Source organism: Dendropsophus ebraccatus, chromosome 4 (genome assembly GCF_027789765.1).
Source record: "Dendropsophus ebraccatus isolate aDenEbr1 chromosome 4, aDenEbr1.pat, whole genome shotgun sequence".
NCBI classification, from domain to species: Eukaryota; Metazoa; Chordata; class Amphibia; order Anura; family Hylidae; genus Dendropsophus; species Dendropsophus ebraccatus.
This window is the reverse complement of record NC_091457.1, coordinates 54669632-54687481: the sequence shown is the minus strand read 5'-3', so window position 1 is coordinate 54687481 and position 17850 is coordinate 54669632. Positions and strand designations below refer to the sequence as shown.

General features: G+C 43.3%; 1 protein-coding gene across 2 annotated transcripts in view; it reads left to right on the top strand.

Moving 5' to 3' along the window:
- The window catches only part of FAR1 (fatty acyl-CoA reductase 1), a 52941-nt gene extending 51246 nt beyond the window's left edge, over nucleotides 1–1695 (top strand). For both annotated transcript variants that reach the window (XM_069965814.1, XM_069965813.1), the window contains exon 12: nucleotides 132–1695. In XM_069965814.1, the coding sequence (XP_069821915.1) occupies nucleotides 132–294 (163 nt within the window). In that variant the 3' untranslated portion in view covers nucleotides 295–1695. The remainder of the gene's footprint in view (nucleotides 1–131) is intronic.
- Nucleotides 1696–17850: the final 16155 nt, after the last annotated feature.

Genomic DNA, 17850 nt, shown 5'->3' with positions numbered 1-17850 from the left:
AGCACGGTCCCGGAACAAATTATGCTTGTAATCCAAGGCAGCACTGTATAATATTTTAGTATTATCAGTAAAGGACATCTTTTAGTCTGTCTTTGGAATATTTAAATTTGCTCTAACGCTTCTTATTCCAGGTTAAGGAACATTCGCTATGGATTCAATACCATCCTTGTTGTTCTCATCTGGCGTGTCTTCATTGCAAGGTCACAAATGGCAAGAAACATCTGGTACTTTGTGGTTAGTCTGTGTTTCAAGTTTCTGTCTTACTTCAGAGCATCTAGCACCATGAGATATTGAAGACCTTGGACACACTGAGTCGTTTTGGACATCTATGCACACAGCGGCAAACTGCACAGACTCTGTATAACCCGATCAGTGTACTATCCATGTTCTGTACAGCCGTTCAGCCATCCTAGCTCCAGAGAACACAATATCATTTTTTTTTAAGTGTACCTTAGTGACAAACTGCACATGTCAGATCGAGCCAGCATTTTGCAGAATGGTTTACTGAAATTCAACTAAACTACAAATTATAGATGTGCACCTATGACCTCTGCACATTTTGCCTCCCTGTAATGCTCAGGCATGTACCATGCCTAGTATTGATTGTCTTGCATTGGACACTGTTTGGTGCTATGGTCAAGTATCTGTACTAAGTAGTAGGCTTACAGCTAAGATGTGCAACTAAAACTCCCAGCATAGTCAGATGAGCGCAAGGCCGATATGTGTTAGTAAATGCTATCATACCCCCATAATAAAAAAAAAAAATGGAGTATCTTTTCTTAGATTGCGGCTTGTGCTGTCCCTCTGTTTTTCCTGGGTTTGTATGAATAAATTTAAAGCTGGGCCTTACCTTTCCTTGTCCTGAAGACAACAACGATGGTTGGACAGTGTCAGATAATTGCTTCATATATTTCCAGGAAGAATAGCAAGGGAATGCCAGAGTTCTAAGGAAAAGTGCTCCAGAATAGTGTTATGAGGAGTAAAAGTATTTACTAGACATGCCCTGTAACTAGGCATTGCAATTTGCATATTGGCAAGACATGTTGGGAGTTGTAGTATCACAACAATTGGACAGCCACTGATCTACAGTTTGCTCTATGTTTGTTTTGTATGTTGCTGTAGCCGCCTTACATTCTCTATGATGTTTCAGTTAATTTTCCATATCCTTTTTTCTTTTTGTAACTTTATCTTACTTTTTTTTTTGCACATTTCCATATATAACCCCCCCCCCTCCCTCCATACCCCAATTATTTGCACTGCATCAGTTTAACCAAACAAATGAAAGGGTTCTAAAACGGTTTTGTAGTTTTTATATGCACCAGGAAATCTTTGAATAATACTGTGTGATTCGTATTTGTTACATAAAGTGAGGTAACCACTGAACACTCGTGTTGCTGGTTGGTTTTTGTAGTGCTTGTGTAGTCAGAATGCTCTTCTCGCCTCTTCCCCTTAGTTAAAGGGCTGATAGGGTCCTCCTTTTATTCATGATTATGTCTGTCAGCTGTCCCACTTCATAGAGAAGCATCCAGTTTTGAACCAAGGTGGTGGATTAACTAACATGGCCTGGCAACTCCAATATGTATCAGATCCACCATGGATGACCCTGGAAATTTCCAGATATGCCATTATTAATGTCTCTTAGTGGCTTGAGACTGGTGTGTCCTCCCTTGGATATGTGCTGTAGAGGTAGGTCCATAGCTACACTTACACATTGCTATATATCCAGGGATGATTAAGATTTACCTGTGTGTGATGGATACAGAAACGCCTTGGTTGCTTACTGCATCCACCGCAGCTGCGACTTTCACTGTTTTCCCCTGCCCGGTCTGGTGCCAGGTGCAGTGCAGAGCAAACCAGTTAGAGGCGCCCTGCAATAATTTCTAAGGATCAGTCCCATAGTGTGCACCCCCACCGGTTATAAAATAGTGGAATATACTAGCCATTTGTCATCACTTAAGATGGGAAAATGACCTAATGTCGCTTTTTTGTCCAAAGCTGGTTCAGGTATTACAGTTCAAGTGAATGCCACTAAGCTGTGATATCAGACAGAGCTACTGGGTAAAAGTGGGATGTCTTTTGCATCTCTGCCCACCCCTAACCCAATTTTGGATTTTCTCTTCAAAACACTAGTTGTCCTTTCTTGTATCTATCAGTACTGTAGGGGATGGTAAAAGCAGCAGAACTGTGAAGTGTGAACGCACAGTTGAATTATTGTATGATTATGCAGTTTACTATATGTGTGTCTGTAAGTGCCCCTGGCATGTGGTTTGTCAGTCCAGTCACGCGGTGCAGAACCTTTTACCTTAATCAATGTTCCTACATTAACCATGAGAGGCTGGTGTGACCACAACCCCAAAACTCTCCAAATGTCATTACCTGTGCTTACATGTTGTGCAATGCTAATACACAAGGCACCTCATTTTCTGTAGGTGTGACTCTAATCTGGAGAACATTTCGAGTGCTTCTGTGTGGAAGCTCAGCAGTTTCAATAATACATAAAATGTCATTGCTCTTCTTTTTTCAGAATTGTATAGCATTTAATTCTCTTGTCTAGCTGCCATGGTCCAGGACCACACTTGAGCGTGAGAGACCCTGGTGGGCTACTAAAGAAAAAAAAAAAAGTAAAATAAATTATACCTTTTTGTGACAACTCTGGCTGGTTTTCTTCTTTTGTGTTTTCAGTGTTGATTGATAGGCAGATTATTGCTTTTTAACAGCCTTTCCCGCCTGAGGTCGCATTGTTCTGAGGATCCTACGACTGGAAAAATGGACAATGAGGGATGTCCCTAGCATGCACATTCATGGTATACTTATGAGCATTGTCACTTGGTATGGCAACTGTAATAAAACAAAATACATATCTCTTAAATTAAGGCCACAATTACACACTTTTATTCGTGTCAGATACATACATGGGGGGTCTATAGAGCAATCCACCACATGCCCTGGAACCTTTCCCAGCATCTACTTGAAGGGGTTATCCAGGAAAAGAAATACAGAGCCGATTTGAAGTGAATTGAACCAAGTTGTAGTACCACACACAACCGGAGGACATGTATGGTGCCGTTTATGGGAGAAATCAGTTCTGCTTTAAAGGGCTTATCAGAGATTAGATTCTGTATAAAGAATTTCTGTGTGCTGGCAGTCAAACCAAGCAAATAGTGCTGTAATGTAAGTGTTTAAGAATGAATGAGAACCTTCTATAGCCAAGACATATGAAGAATATGGGAGATTGTTGTTACATGCAGTATTTACTCAGTACTTGACAGACATTCCTGAGGCACCTTAAAAGTAGAAGTCCGGTGATTTGTAAAATCCTGCAGCTGGCAGGGGTGGGGGGAAATTGATTACAAATACTAACTTACCTCTTCCCATGCCCGTGTTTGGACTGGCTGTGGGACCCCTGCTGGGCTCTGGGATCCTCCGGCACTGACACGTCATGCTTTTACTATTCCATCCCCCCCCCCCCCTCCTCCCTGAAATGTACAACCTGAAAACTTACTTTTTAATCTTGGTGCGCTGTATGTAAAATGCCCCTAAGTAGTCATCTGGGCGGCTCACCGCCGGCAAGTATTCACTGTCCCCTGGGCATTCTGGAGCAGTAATCACGCCAGAGGGGCATAATTGTGGTGATATCACTATGCCCTTACTGCGCCACTCATGCGCAGCAAGAACGTTGGCGTGCCTAAGTGAAAGGTGGTGCGCCTCTGCATAATTGTGGAGTCTAATCATGCCCAGAGCGGTGTGATTATCGCTCCAGAATGCCCAGGCGACAGTGATTACTTGCCGGCAGCTCAGCACCCAGAGCACTAAGTTTATAAAGTAAGTTTTCAGGTTGTACATTTCAGTGAGAAGGGGAAGGGGGTAAAAGCATGTTTGGGAAGTGTGCTGAGTGCTGCTACAGCACATTCCCATAGGGTAACAGGCGATATTTTAGGTGATTGGTTCCCTTTAAGTGTTGCACATAGAATAGAATGGTGCCGACACAATAGAATCAATGGAGCCGTGTCTTAGAGGGGCCCACCTCCAGTGCTTCAGCCTGGGCCGTTGCTCGGTAATAGACCGGCGCTGAGCGCTGAAACTGGGCTGTGGTTCAAAAAAGGAGCACGATACCGGCTTCCCAATGACGGCGCCGTTCTCATCATGTGCAACACTTGATGGTACATTCACATTTAAAGCAAACAATTAATTCAGACAACTATTATAGTGTTACTTGCATATATGGAGAAAGGGCTGACCATGCAAGAGTCGATGAAGGAGATAATTAATATTGTGCAGAGCCCAATATAGATATATCTTGATTCCATTTGTTTTTATTTGCTTTATTGCACCTTTATTATATTTATGTTGTCACATCCAATTATCGCTCTATTACATTTTAAGCATTAACCCCTTAGCGACCCATGACATATCTGATACGTCATGGTGCTGCGGGTGGGTGTTCAGAGCTGGGTCCCGCCGGGACCCTGCTCTGAACTGCACCGCTCCCGGCTGCAATCTGCAGCCGGGCAGTGCCTCTATTAGCCGGCGTGGGTCCCGTTGCCGCGCCGGCTAATTAAGCACTTCAATGCAGCTGTCAAACCTGACAGCTGCATTGAAGTGCTTTATGCACAACATCCCTGGTGTCTAGTGGGACGGATCTCCCCCCAGCAATGCGATCGCGGGGGGGGAGATCCGTTCTTCTGCCCGTGCCGGGCCTCAGCATCGGAATGACTCTGATCCCGGCTCGGCAATAGATTGCTATGGCCTGCAGCAGGCCATAGCAATCTATGACCGATCTAATGGATCTTTGCTGTGTATATACACAGCATTGATTTGTATGAGAGATCAGTGCTGTTTATATACAAGTCCCCCAGGGGGACTTCTAGTTAAAGTAAAAATAAAAGTAGATCGATTTTAAGGAACATATATTTGTTAACAATGGTTTGAATTTTTTACAAGCCATCAGATACAATAAAAGTTATACATGTACATATCGTCGTAACGACTTGAGGAACATGCATAACAAGTCAGTTTTACCATAGGGCGAACGGCGTAAATGCAAAACTCCCCGAAATCAAACAAATTCCTTTTTTTTTTTTTCAATTTGACAGCGTAAATGATTTTTTTCCAGTTTCGCAGCATATGTTATGGAAAAATAATGCCTGTCATTGCAAATTACAATTAGTTTTGCAAAAAGTAAGGGCTCATATGGGTCTCTAGGTGAAAAAATGCAAGTGCTATGGCCTTTTAAACATAAAGTGGAAAAAGCAAAAGTGCAAAAACGAAAATTGGCTTTGACCTTAAGAGGTTAAAATCTTATGAAACAGTTCTGCTCCACTTCTTAAGAGCCTACTACACCAAATACTATTTTATCCATTTCTTGATGACCTTGACTGTGCTTTCTGTTATATCTTATGCCTTGGAAACTTTTTGTACCCTTCTCCTGACTGACACCTTCCTACATTGCCTTGTAAGCTGTTTATGGACCACGGCTTTTGCTGTATAATACAACTTAGAAAATGTAAGGAAAATCCTACCAGAACTGCTAAACTTTTATGGGGTTAATGTGAATCAGTTTAAACAATGGCAGCTGTGTACTGACTACTATTTAACATAATGTTCAACCACATTATTTCAACTTCTATGTCTCCCATTTAAATGATTTTTATTTGGACAAAAAACTTGGCATTTTACAGGGGTGTATAAACCTTTTATAGGCAATCTGTAGGGCAGCTTGCCATTAAAAAAAAGTCAACCCGTCCACTCAATCACTCTCCCTTTTTACTTACACATATGAAGAATACTAATATGTTCTGAGCACTATAAAAGTCAAATGTTTGTTAGGCAGTCTACTGTAAAATACCTCTGGCGGGGGAATGGTCCACAGTGATCCCATACAAACACAAGCCTCCTCAGCAACGTGTATAATGATGCTGAGTTAGATTATAACACTTGGTAAAGCTCTCAGGCCATATGGTGTAAATGGTCAGGACTGCTAAATCCTCCCCTAATGGACTCTCTTCCTTGCAGATTTGCTGAATGGATGGAAAGTGTCTGTCACACAACATGCACATTACTCAGAAACCAAAGTGATCTGTGTTGTACAGAGAGTGTGTGCTTTAGGCTATGTTTACACGCTGTACAAACAATAATTGTGATCCTTAATTCCGGTGTAGGTAGTGTTAAACAATGGCTGTTTACAGCGTAATGGACGTTGTTTGTGCAGCATGTGAACATAGCCCTAAAGTCCAGACACTATATGTTATAAGCAAACTTCCAATGTCTTGGTATATTTCATCCAACAAACAACTCATCTTTGTGAGAACTGCAGAAACAAAAATGTTTAATTCTTCGGAAACAAAAATGTTTAATTCTTCGGAACATTAAATGATATTTTCCACATTAAATCCTGACACACAGATCTGCAGCTAATCCCTAAATAAGAGTGGAAGGCCAAATTATACAAAATCTGCAATTGTGGATCCATGAATTGTCCACAGTAATAGAATTGTTCTAAACCCTTAGAGGACCGGGCTAATTTAAATTTTTGCGTTTTCCTTTTTCCCTCCTTGTGCTTAAAAGGCCATAGCACTTGCATTTTTCCTAGAAACCCACATGAGCCCTTATTTTTTGCGCCACTAATTGTTTTTTGCAATGACAGGCTGAATTTTTTCATAAAGTACACTGCAAAAGCAGGAAAAAATTCAAAGTGTGGAGAAATTGAAAAAAAAAAATTCTTTTATTTGGGGGATTTTCGTTTTTACGCCGTTCGCCCTTGGGTAAAACTGACTTGATTTATTTATATATTTATTTTTATTTATAACATGGAAAAAGGGGGGTGATTCAAACTTTTATTAGGGGAGGAGGCTTTTTAATAATACTTTTATTTGTACTTCTACACTTATACTAGAAGCCCCCCTGGGGGACTTCTAGTATAAGTGCACTGATCTCTCATGCAGATCTATGCTGCATAGATATGCAGCATAGATCGCTGAGATAAGCACATCGATTGCTTTCGGCTGGTGCAGCCGGAAGCAATCGAGTGCCGAGCCGGGATCAGCGCCATTACGGCGCTGACCCCGGACGGGGTAAGATGTGTGGATCGCTCCTCCGGGACAGCTGCATCTGATTACTGTATTAACTGGCACGGGACCGAGGCGGTTCAGAGAGTGGCCCCGCTCTGGACGTACGGGTACGTCCAGGGTTGCCTAAGGGTTACAGTGTCACGGTCATTAAAATTTTTATTGCAGAAATCAATAGTACAGGCAATTTTTTTGAAACTTTTGTAATTGGTTTTATTAGCTGAAAAATAAATTTTTATCATGAAAAAGTAGTTTGAAGCTCTCCCTCTGTCTTTATGGTTTTCCTATGGAGAGAGAAAGTAGAGGCAGCAAAACGGGACAACAAAGAGTTAATTTACATTCACATCAAGGCTCTCTCCTCTGCAGTCACCACTGACCTCTGAATTTTTAAATAGAAATAAATTACAAATCTATATAACTTTCTGACAACAGTTGATTTGAAAGAAACATTTTTTTTTCCTCTGGACAACCCCTTTTAAATTTAGAGTTACCCATTGAAGTCCAGTTTACTGTGCATGACATATTGATGGGAGGTGGAGCAAGAGGACAGCCTAAGGCTATGTTCCCACACAGTATTATTGCTCAGTATTTTTCAACCAAAACCAGGAGTGGATTAAAAACACAGAACACTGTTTAAAATTAACAGCAATTAAATGGGGGCCATTCACTAAATGTTAAGTGTGTGAACATAGCCTTTTTGTGTTTTCAATCCACTCCTGGTTTTGGTTGCAAAATACTGAGCAAAAATATTGTGTGGGAACATAGCCTCAGGCCACATTCACACACTGTATTTGGCAATTGTTTAACAGCACTGCTTAATCATACAGCAGTCAATGGAACCACGGCCGTAGTGTATATCTGTTCTGTTCACCAATAATGCAGCTGCATTCCAGGTAAACAGAACAGACCACCATAGGCTTCCATTGAAACAATGGAAGCAACAGAAACCTAGACAGCAAGGCTGGAGACCTTCATTTTGGGCATAAATGGGCAGGTAGGGGAATTATTTGGAAAATCTTAAATTGCAATCCTTAATGGCACATACTGTATTTACAGCTGTAAGCGAAATGTTTGAGTCAGTAAAGAAGTCAACTCTTTCTGTCATCACTATGGAGTATATTACGCTTCGTATCTCTCACAGACATTCCTTTAACCTCCTTCGTCCATGTAAATATTTCATTTGGAAAGAGAAACCTATAGCATTTCACTTTTGACCCTCATTTAACTAAAGAGGATTCCTATGCAATTTTAATGGCAAGGAACAGCACTTAAGCTAAAATAGTTATAAAATACAGGGCTGGCTTTTTCATTAGAGTGGGGACTGTAAATGTGACAGTGTTGAAATGCCGGGACTTTATATCTTTATATGGGGGTTTATATGCCGGGACTTTATATCTTTATATGGGGGTTTATATGCCGGGACTTTATATCTTTATATGGGGGTTTATAATCTGCTGTCCAGAACAAACAAAATGGTTCCACTAAAATGGAGAGTTGATTGTGGGTTGGCGATAAGATGTAATATCTTACTAGACCAGATAAGGCTGAAGGTTCCTATATGCTTGTCCAGCTTCTGGCCACAATGTAAAAATAAGGGTAAATAACGGCCGTTTTACATTGTGGGAACAGGACCCCTATATGTGTTATAAATGAGGTATGCACCTTTGCTAGTAGTGTATATCCCCTGAAAAGAGAAGTATCCAGAATGAGAAAAAGAAGTTCAGTAGGGAACAAACTAAACGTAAGAACAGGAGGACATAGTGAGAGGTTAGTTGGGGGAAAGATCAGAAGCAAAGTGAGAAAATATTACTTTACTGAAAGAGTAGTAGATGTTTGGAACAAACTTCCAGCAGATGTGGTTGGTAAATCTATAGTGACTGACATGCCTGGGATAAACTTACATCTATCCTCAGATAATAAGAAGGGGAATACTAAAAGGGCTGACTAGAGGGACCAGGTGGTCCTTTTCTGCCTACAATCTTCTATGTTTCTATGTATATAGCATCGAATAAAGTTGTTTACAGATAGAAAGCACTGAAAAGAGCCAAGTATTTGGTGGATGGGCATTTTTACATGAATAAAACATCACAGCAAAAAGAAAAGACAGCAGTGGAGACCGGGCAAGTATTACTACTACTCACTGGAGAGTGCATAAAACTACCTCCCTAAGGCCTCATTCACACGACTATAGTGTGACCTGTAATTGCATACCGCACTACAAATTTGTAGTTCACAATTCATGGATCTCTGCCAAGACACTGGGATTATGGCCACGTACAGATGTGTGAACAGGCCATTGAAATGTATGGGTCATAAGTGCTATTCGCAATTGCGAATAGAACTAAAGACTTGTGAATAAGGCCTGTCTGTTGTCAAAGGGTATGTGCACGCTACAGAATCCGCATGGATAACATCCAGTGGGTTCTGTGTATGGTGGTGGTGGGGTTTGGATTAGCGCTGGAATCCGCTGGAAGTTATCTGCGTGGATTCCATAGAGTGCACATACCCTAAGGCAGTGATTTTCAACCAGTGTGCCGTGGCACACTAGTGTGCAGCGACACATGGTCGGGTGTGCCGTGGGGAAAGTTCCCCAAACTCTGGTGTCCCTGTGAAACAGGAGAAAACAATGGGGGAGAGAAACAGCGGAGAGAAGCAGGGGGGAGAGAAGTTTGGTGGAGAGAAGCACAGGAGAGAAGCAGGGGGGAGAGAAGTTTGGTGGAGAGAAGCACAGGAGAGAAGCAGGGGGGAGAAGTATGGTGGAGAGAAGCAGGGGGGAGAGAAGCACAGGTGAGAAGCAGGGGGGAGAAGTATGGTGGAGAGAAGCACAGGGGGGAGAAGAAAACAGGCCCAGGTTTCACACTGAGTGAGTTTAAATACATTTAGAATCTATATTATTAACTATATGTATAATATGTACTGTTTTAGTGTCATTTTGTGCCATTTTGGTTGGTGGTGTGCCCCGGGATTTTTTAAGTATAAAAAGTGTGCCGCGGCTCAAAAAAGGTTGAAAATCTCTGCCCTAAGGCTCCAATTTTACCCTCTTGCTGCCTGGGAAGGTACTTCTGAGATGAGAGGCAACTGCATTGCGTCTCGGCAGCTATGGAATGTCACAGCAGCATGCACAGCCCCCCCGCCAACCCCCCCCCCCCGCCAACCCCCCAGCCCCCCCCCCCCCCCCCCCCCCCCCCCCCCCCGCCAACCCCCCAGCCCCCCCCCCCCCCCCCCCCCCCCCCCGCCAACCCCCCAGCCCCTCTGACGGAGACTTTTACATCTCTTTTGAAGGAAAATCCATGTCCAGCTGCCAGCCAGGAGAAATTGTTGTATGACCACTTTAGGCCTCATTCAGACAGGTGTATTGCCTCTAAAGCATTAGTTTTTACCAGTCTTCACAGGCTTCATTCCACATCCTTTCTGAACAAGTCCTGAAGATGAAGCTTGGCGATAAGAACTAAATCCCCACCCTCCACGTGCACAAGATTCAGCAAAGAGTGCCATCAGCTTGAAATACCACGGCCCACTCCTTGCCCTCATGCTGTGCACGGGGACAGGCTGCCCTCTGCTCTTGACGTTCCAGTCAGGCCTGCATTAAAAAAAAGCCTATTGTTCTATCTTTTCATTGATGAAATGCAAGTTATTTCATGGACACGCTTCAGATTCCGCTGCTGAAAGTTCATTATGAATGCTATGAATGTTGCAGGGTTTGCTGTGGCGGTGTAGCAAAGGTCATTGGAAACATCTGCTTATTGAGATTTCTGAACTTCACCGATCAAAGGGGTTTAACAGTCCATGGCTGCAAACCTCCCCTTACACTTATAGCAATGACCTATAGACTATGCATGCCATGTTATTATTATACTCCACATTGTGTATGTCTAAATGTCATGGGTTGTCCTCTTCCATGACATCTCCTATACAGTGTTGGACTGGCCCACCAGAGGATCCTCCTGTGGGTCCCCAACTTTAAAACCTGCACTAACACTGACTGACATGTCATTTCTCACTGGTTCTTCATTGGTGGGCCCCCAGGATCATTTCCTCTGGTGGGCCCCAGATACCCCTGTCCGACACTGCCCTTTTTTCAGCTGTCGGGATTATGGGAATTGTAGTTTCTATGTGGACAGAAAACACACAAACACTGTGTAGTGGGATCTTGCAGTCTTACAGTTTTACTCCCTTCCATCTGCCCCATCCCCTTCTGTCAGTAGGTCACCTAGAAGAGGAGGCAAATGGAATAGAATCCTATTGATTCCAGCTTAAAGGAATTTTACTATGTTGCCTGTTTTTCTGAAGTATTCTCACAGTGGACACAAAAACACAAATTGTATGGGGTTTAGGAAGGTCTTATTGGTTTACCCTATTCTGTGATATTGGCTCCCATCTGTACATTTGCCTTCCTGTCACCATAACCTCCAAATAAAATAGAATTTTTAAATGGGTATTCTGGTGTTATAAAAGCAGAAAATTTTATTTAAAACACTTACTAATATAGTGGTATCACAGATTTACTCACTGCAGAGCACTGCCATAACTGTTCTGCAGCAGCTCTGCGTGGGGAACTGTAATGCTATGCAAGGTAAGGGCGGGAGGGCTGTAATGAAGAGCAAAGGGAAGCAATGTGTTCTGGGAATTGTAGTGCTACTTAACCAGGAAATGGCAGGATAGCATTCCCACAAAGCAAGTTATTTTTTTTGAAACATGATGTCAGATTAGCCCTTTAATATTAAAAGTATAACACGATCAAAAACTGCAGCCTACAGGAATTTTAGAGGCTGGCATACTTTTAATTTTAAATTTAAAGGAGCAACATTTTTTCCCTTTAGTTTTCTTGGACAAGTCAGGATCACATCCAAGCAGAAAAAACTGTACACCCAACCTGTATATTCTCCAAACTAGATCTGCAGTGCCATCTAGAGTGAATACTTGGTATAACCTAGAGCCTGCGCCACCCTTGGAGGTACTACCTTACTACAACAAGTGCATTTAAGAAATTTTCCAAAGTAAACCGCAGTCATGGTATTGCTTAGTTTTCCTAGGGTGGGTTAGCAGGGAAACCGCAGCACCCAAATGGCAGGGATAGGCTTTAGAAACAAAACAGCGGTATGTTTAAGAGGATATCATGGTTTCAGCAAATGAAGCTTCATTGTGTGAATAAGAAAAGGGTTAGACAGGGATTTTTTTTTTTTTTTTACATTTTGAAAGCCAGGGAAAAAAATTAGTTACATTTTCGCATGGATCAGTGCACTTTTATAATGCCGCTATTGACAGGTGGAACAGCTACTTCTTTGAGTTATGGTAGACATTGCAGTCATGGAAAATAAAACTCAGGTATCCATAACTAAAACATCAAATATTAAATTGCTCATTGATCTCCCCAATCACATTAACATTTTGCAAAGGATAGAATGTCCTGAGATATCTCATACAATGCAGATCTGAATAAAGTTAGTGACATAGAAAGGAATGGGAGGAAGGGGCAATGTGTTCCTACACAGTTTTGCATTTACAGCTCATTCAGTAGGTTTAAAGGGGTTATCCAGTGCTACATCCATGGCCACTTTCTTCCAGAGACAGCCCCTCTCTTGTCTCCCGTTCAGGTGTGCTTTGCTATTAGGCTCCATTCACTTCAATGGAACTAAGGCTAGGTTCACACTGCGTTTTCAGCATCCGTTTAATGGATCCGTTTTTTTTAACGTCCAGAAAAATAGGGTCAGCAACGTTTTTTGGTCCGTTTTGGTCCGCCAAAAAAAACGGATCCGTTTTTTTTTATAATGGAAGTCAATGGAAAAACGGATGCACACAAATGAATCAGTTTTTTGCAATCCGTTTTTCATGCGTTTTTTGCAAAAAACGGATGCGTTAAACGGATGCTGAAAACGCAGTGTGAACCTAGCTTAAGGGGCAAACCCCACCCAAACTGGAGAGAAGAGGGGTGCTGTCTCTGGAAGAAAGTGGCCATGTTTTTCTAACGATGGATAACCCCTTTAATACTTGATGATATTTTAGAGATGACCAGACAAGTGTGTCCGTACCTGACACTAAGGGCGCATTCACACTGAGTGGCAGAATTTCAAGCGGAGCGTGCACCATGGTTGCCGCTCGAAATTCCACCTGTTCAGTTGTTTCAATGGGATTTCTTGTGCACCTCCGCTCTCTGCAGTTGGCAGCTGTCGCCTCTGCTTGCTGTGTCTGCGGGGTGTTGCTGCCCTGGCCCTGGGGGCTTGGTCCTGCAACATTGGAGTTTCTGAACCGCTGGGATGCCCCTCTGCCCTCCCCACCCCTGGTGGGTGCTGGCGTTGCGGTGGTTGTGGCCGCTGACCGACACTGCCATTGTTAGAGTAGAAACTCATGTACTGTATATCAGAAGACCTGCATGTGGTACACACAAGGCAACATTGCATACCTCCCAACCATCCTGGATCTGGCAGGACAGTCCCGATTTTAGGGTGATGTCCCGTCGTGCCATGTGTCCCGCTGCCCCCCCCCTCATGGCTGCTTCCACATCACTGGGCATCACTGAAACTATCTGACAGAGTCAGCATCCGCAGCCTTCAGTATGTGTCAGCGGCTCATGCGGCCCCTCACAGTGTCAGATGGCTTCAGGGAGCAGACAGTCATACACAGGGAGCTTCTGGAGCAGACAGCCTCACACAGAGCTCAGCTGCCCGCCCTGGAAGCTCTCTGCTCCAGCCCCGCGGTACCTGCACTCTGTCTCTTCAGTCCTCTTATCTTCTACACGTTGCTGCTGATGAGGTCAAATGTTAGGGACAAAGCAGGAGAGAAGAGAGCTTCAGGGGCAGGAAGCTGAGCTGTGTGTGAGGCTGTCTTCTCCTCTGCTGCTGTGTCCCTGGCATGTGAGGGCATCAGCAGCTTGAAGAAGACAAGTTTTTACTATTTTCTGTCCACAAGAACACAAGGCTTTACTTCAGTTAGTTTAGCCCTGTGGGGGAAGAGGGGAGGTCTGTCAGGGATGGGTCTGCCTACAGGAGAGGGGATGTGAGCTACTACAGTGGAACCTATGAGGAGGGTTACTACATTGGTATTAACAAAGGGGGGGGGGGGGGGGTTACTACAGTGGGATTAACAAAGGGGAGGGGGTATTACTGCAGTGGGATTAACTAGGGAGAGGGGGGTACCAAAGTCTGTCTGTATGGGGAGATGGGGGTTACTAGAGTGGGACCTATAGGGAGATGGGGGTTACTACAGTGTGTCCTTTGGGGGGGGGCTTACTATGTGGTGTCCCACCACGAGTGTTTTGTGTTTCTTACACCTGTGGCAAAAGCTTTTCCTCTAGGTTAAGTGGTGGTGAAGGTATTCTATAATTTCACCACAAGATGTCAGTATTTTATGTGTAAGCTCTCATGTATTGCACAGCTGAAGCTACCAAAGTGTTACTATTTCCTATTTATTATGTACTTTTATTGTCCAATGGAGATGCTCTTTCTTCCTAACCTATCACTTTTCTTCTTTTCCTTTGCACACATTCCTTTCCATCACTCAAAGGGTAGATAGGGTAGGTGTCCATCAGTCTTATCCAGATTCTGATGGGAAAAGGACACAGAGCAGACATCCCTGCTGTAGCTAAGCCAGGGCCTGGCTCTGCCAGGACCTTTGTTCGGGACAAGACACACTTGTATTGTCAGCGGCCGAGCTCTCCGCTCTGACAGTGTCGACAGCGTCCCTGGCGACCAGCCCGGCCAGCCAGGTTGCTGAGGGGCATGTCGGCTCTTTTTAGTTATCTGCTGCAGCCGGGGCTTCCCTGCCTCCCTGGCTTAGCAAAGGGAGATTGACAGTTAACACTGCCAATCAGATAGTTAGGATTAGGAGCCCAGCCCCTATAAGTATCATCCTCTGATTGTAAGTTTGGTTATTAGATTTTGGCTTGGACTTTGACTATTCTCTGGATCCCGTTTTTGTACCTCGCTGACCGGCTGTTTCTGACTCGGACCTCTGACCATCCCTTTATACATGTTTGTTTGTCTGGTCTTTGTTTTTGTGTTGCACTTTGCCTAAGTTAGGGAACACCGCCAAGTTGTCCGCTGTTGCCTAGGGCAGTTGGGGCAAGTAGGCAGGGACTGCTGGGGTGGGCGCCAGTTTGTCTAGTGGGGTGGGCGCACTTGTCTAGTGTCTTCCTGTCCCAACCCTGACATGTATGCAGAAGCAATCAGAGACATTCAGTTCTTTGAGTCTACTATATCTATTATGCAGTGCTAGAAAGTCGGGGATCATCCTAGCCCACGCCGTAAACCAGTCAAAAAGGTGAAGGGGAGTATCCTACAACACAAGAGGAACTAGCCTGGATAGAACAAAGCTACCAGAAGGTCTAAGCAGTGCAAGAAAACCGGGAAGGCTCGAGCACTTAGCTTCACCAAGGCTGGGGCTTATAACACCCTATTAGGACGAGTACCTCGACACTGTAGGGCAGAAGGTGGTCAGACCATAGTCTAAACATGGGTGCAAGTAAATTTCTCACTCATAAGTATCTCTCACTCTCAAGTATCTCTTCAAGTTCCGGCAGAGCACAGTAATACATTGGGTTGGAACTCCCTTGACAAACTCCTCTCCACTACGCTGCTCTACTCTACTCTAAACTTTTCAAGCACCGCTACAACTACCTCTACTATCTCCTACTCCTTCAGGCATCTCTGCAGCACAAACCAGTCATCCTTTCCTCTGCACCAGCACCTATACACACTAACCATACACCTTGGGTTAATTTTCCTCTTTCTGTGGGTGGCGATACCGATAGTCCGGGTGGGTCGATTGCCACTCAGGACTACACAAAGCAGGTATCAACATCACACCTGTGTGCTGGACTAGCACTGGTGTCACAACAATCACCATCACTGACCGAGTAGTACCAAGCACCACAACTACAGTGGGACCTATGGGGAGGGGGGTACTACAGTGGGATATGGAGGCAAAGAGGGATCTGTACCATATGGGGTCACAGAGAGTTACTGTGAAGCAGATGAGGATGATACTGGGGAGAGGAGCCTAAAATGTTTTTCTTGCAGATGGCCAGAGAGGTTTTCAAAATAGCCGTGTATGATGGAAGAAACACAAAAGTGAACAACAAGAGAAGACGTCCCCTGTGAGTCACTGAATAACTGCATTATAATCACCTATAAGGTCTGCAGAGCCTGTGGACAGCCTAATCTACCGCTATATGGTCAATGCTGAGGGAGAGTATTGCTCTTTGTATAGTAAATGTTAAGCAATGGTATGGGGGGGTATAAGTCACTATGTGGTGATAATATTTGTTTCTCATATAATGGTAATAGGTGATATGGCTATATGGGCTTGGGCGTGTGGCTATAGGGGCGTGGCATATTGCCATCTCTGTCCCTCTTTCCTCCCAGCAAAAGTTGGGAGGTATGATATTGTTTGATCAAATGATATATTAACTTATGATGTTAGTTTTTAATGTAGCTGGGAAGCTTTAGTATGAAACATGTGTGAGATGTGCAGCCATTTTCTTTTTTTTCAGACTTGTGCCTAAGTATATAATCATGACCAACACCAAATCAGAATAAAATCATACTTTTACTAATTCATATTATAACAAATTCCAAATAAATCAATCCCCATAAAAAAACATTCAAGGTGGAGTGAAATGGGGCAAAAAAGTGCATATGTGATACCTGGACAACAACCAGTATTAAAGTGCAGGTAGCATAAAAAAATCTAGCAGCAATGAATCAGAAATACATAGTGCATATAAAGTGCAATCAGAATTACATGTTAGTGACAGTATTGGAATACATACAAGCACATATACATGTACATACATACAAGCACATAAACACAGAAGAATACATACATTCGGGCATATGTAGACATATAGGCACACACTATATATACACCCAGCCACAGACACACATTCAGGCACATATACACACATACAGGTACACACTGTATATACTGCTTGCACAGACACACACTGTAAATACTGTCACATACACATACAGACAGGTACATATATACACCCTACAGACACACACAGGCATAGGCATTTACAGTAAGTCCTCCTCTCCTCCCTTTCTGCAGTGACTCTTGCCGAAACACAGCTTGTGGGCGGAGCTTCCTCCTGCAGACTCCTCTCATCCTATTCCCTCTGTGTGTGAACAAGTAAATTGAAAATAGTTTCTTCACTTAGTAAAACATGGTAGGATCTGCCAGGTGGCGCCCCCTTCCTGCTGGAAGGGCACAGCGCCCTGTGGGGCCCTCAAAAAGACTTGAAGCAGAGAGTCATTTGGTGTCACATCGCCCATTCAACAACAACTAGGTGCATTATTTCTTTTGTCACTGAGTGTATTTGTATTTCTTGAATGAATTCTCATATTCATGTGGGCATATTGTATGTGGCAGCTGCATAGCTATGAAAAAAAAACTTGGGCAACTTGGGACATCCATCATTCTTTCCATGCTAAGGCTGGGTTCACACACACCGTATTTTTGTTCAGTATTTTGGTCCTCATATTGCAACCAAAAGCAGGAGTGGATTGAAAACACAGAAAGGCTATGCTCACACACTGTTGAAATTTAGTGGATGGCCGCAATTTTATGACAAATAATGTCCCTTATTTCATAACAACGGCCAATGTTTTACAATAATGCCAATTTCGGCCAAAAGTATTTTTTAATATGTTATTACTTATGGAAAGTTAGACAAATTCCTAATGTACATTAATTATAGGAAATGCACATATACTGCTATTTCCCTTAATTTAGTAGATCATGGAATCTTCAAATTCTCTCAAAGACCGTGATGTCACGAATCAGTTGT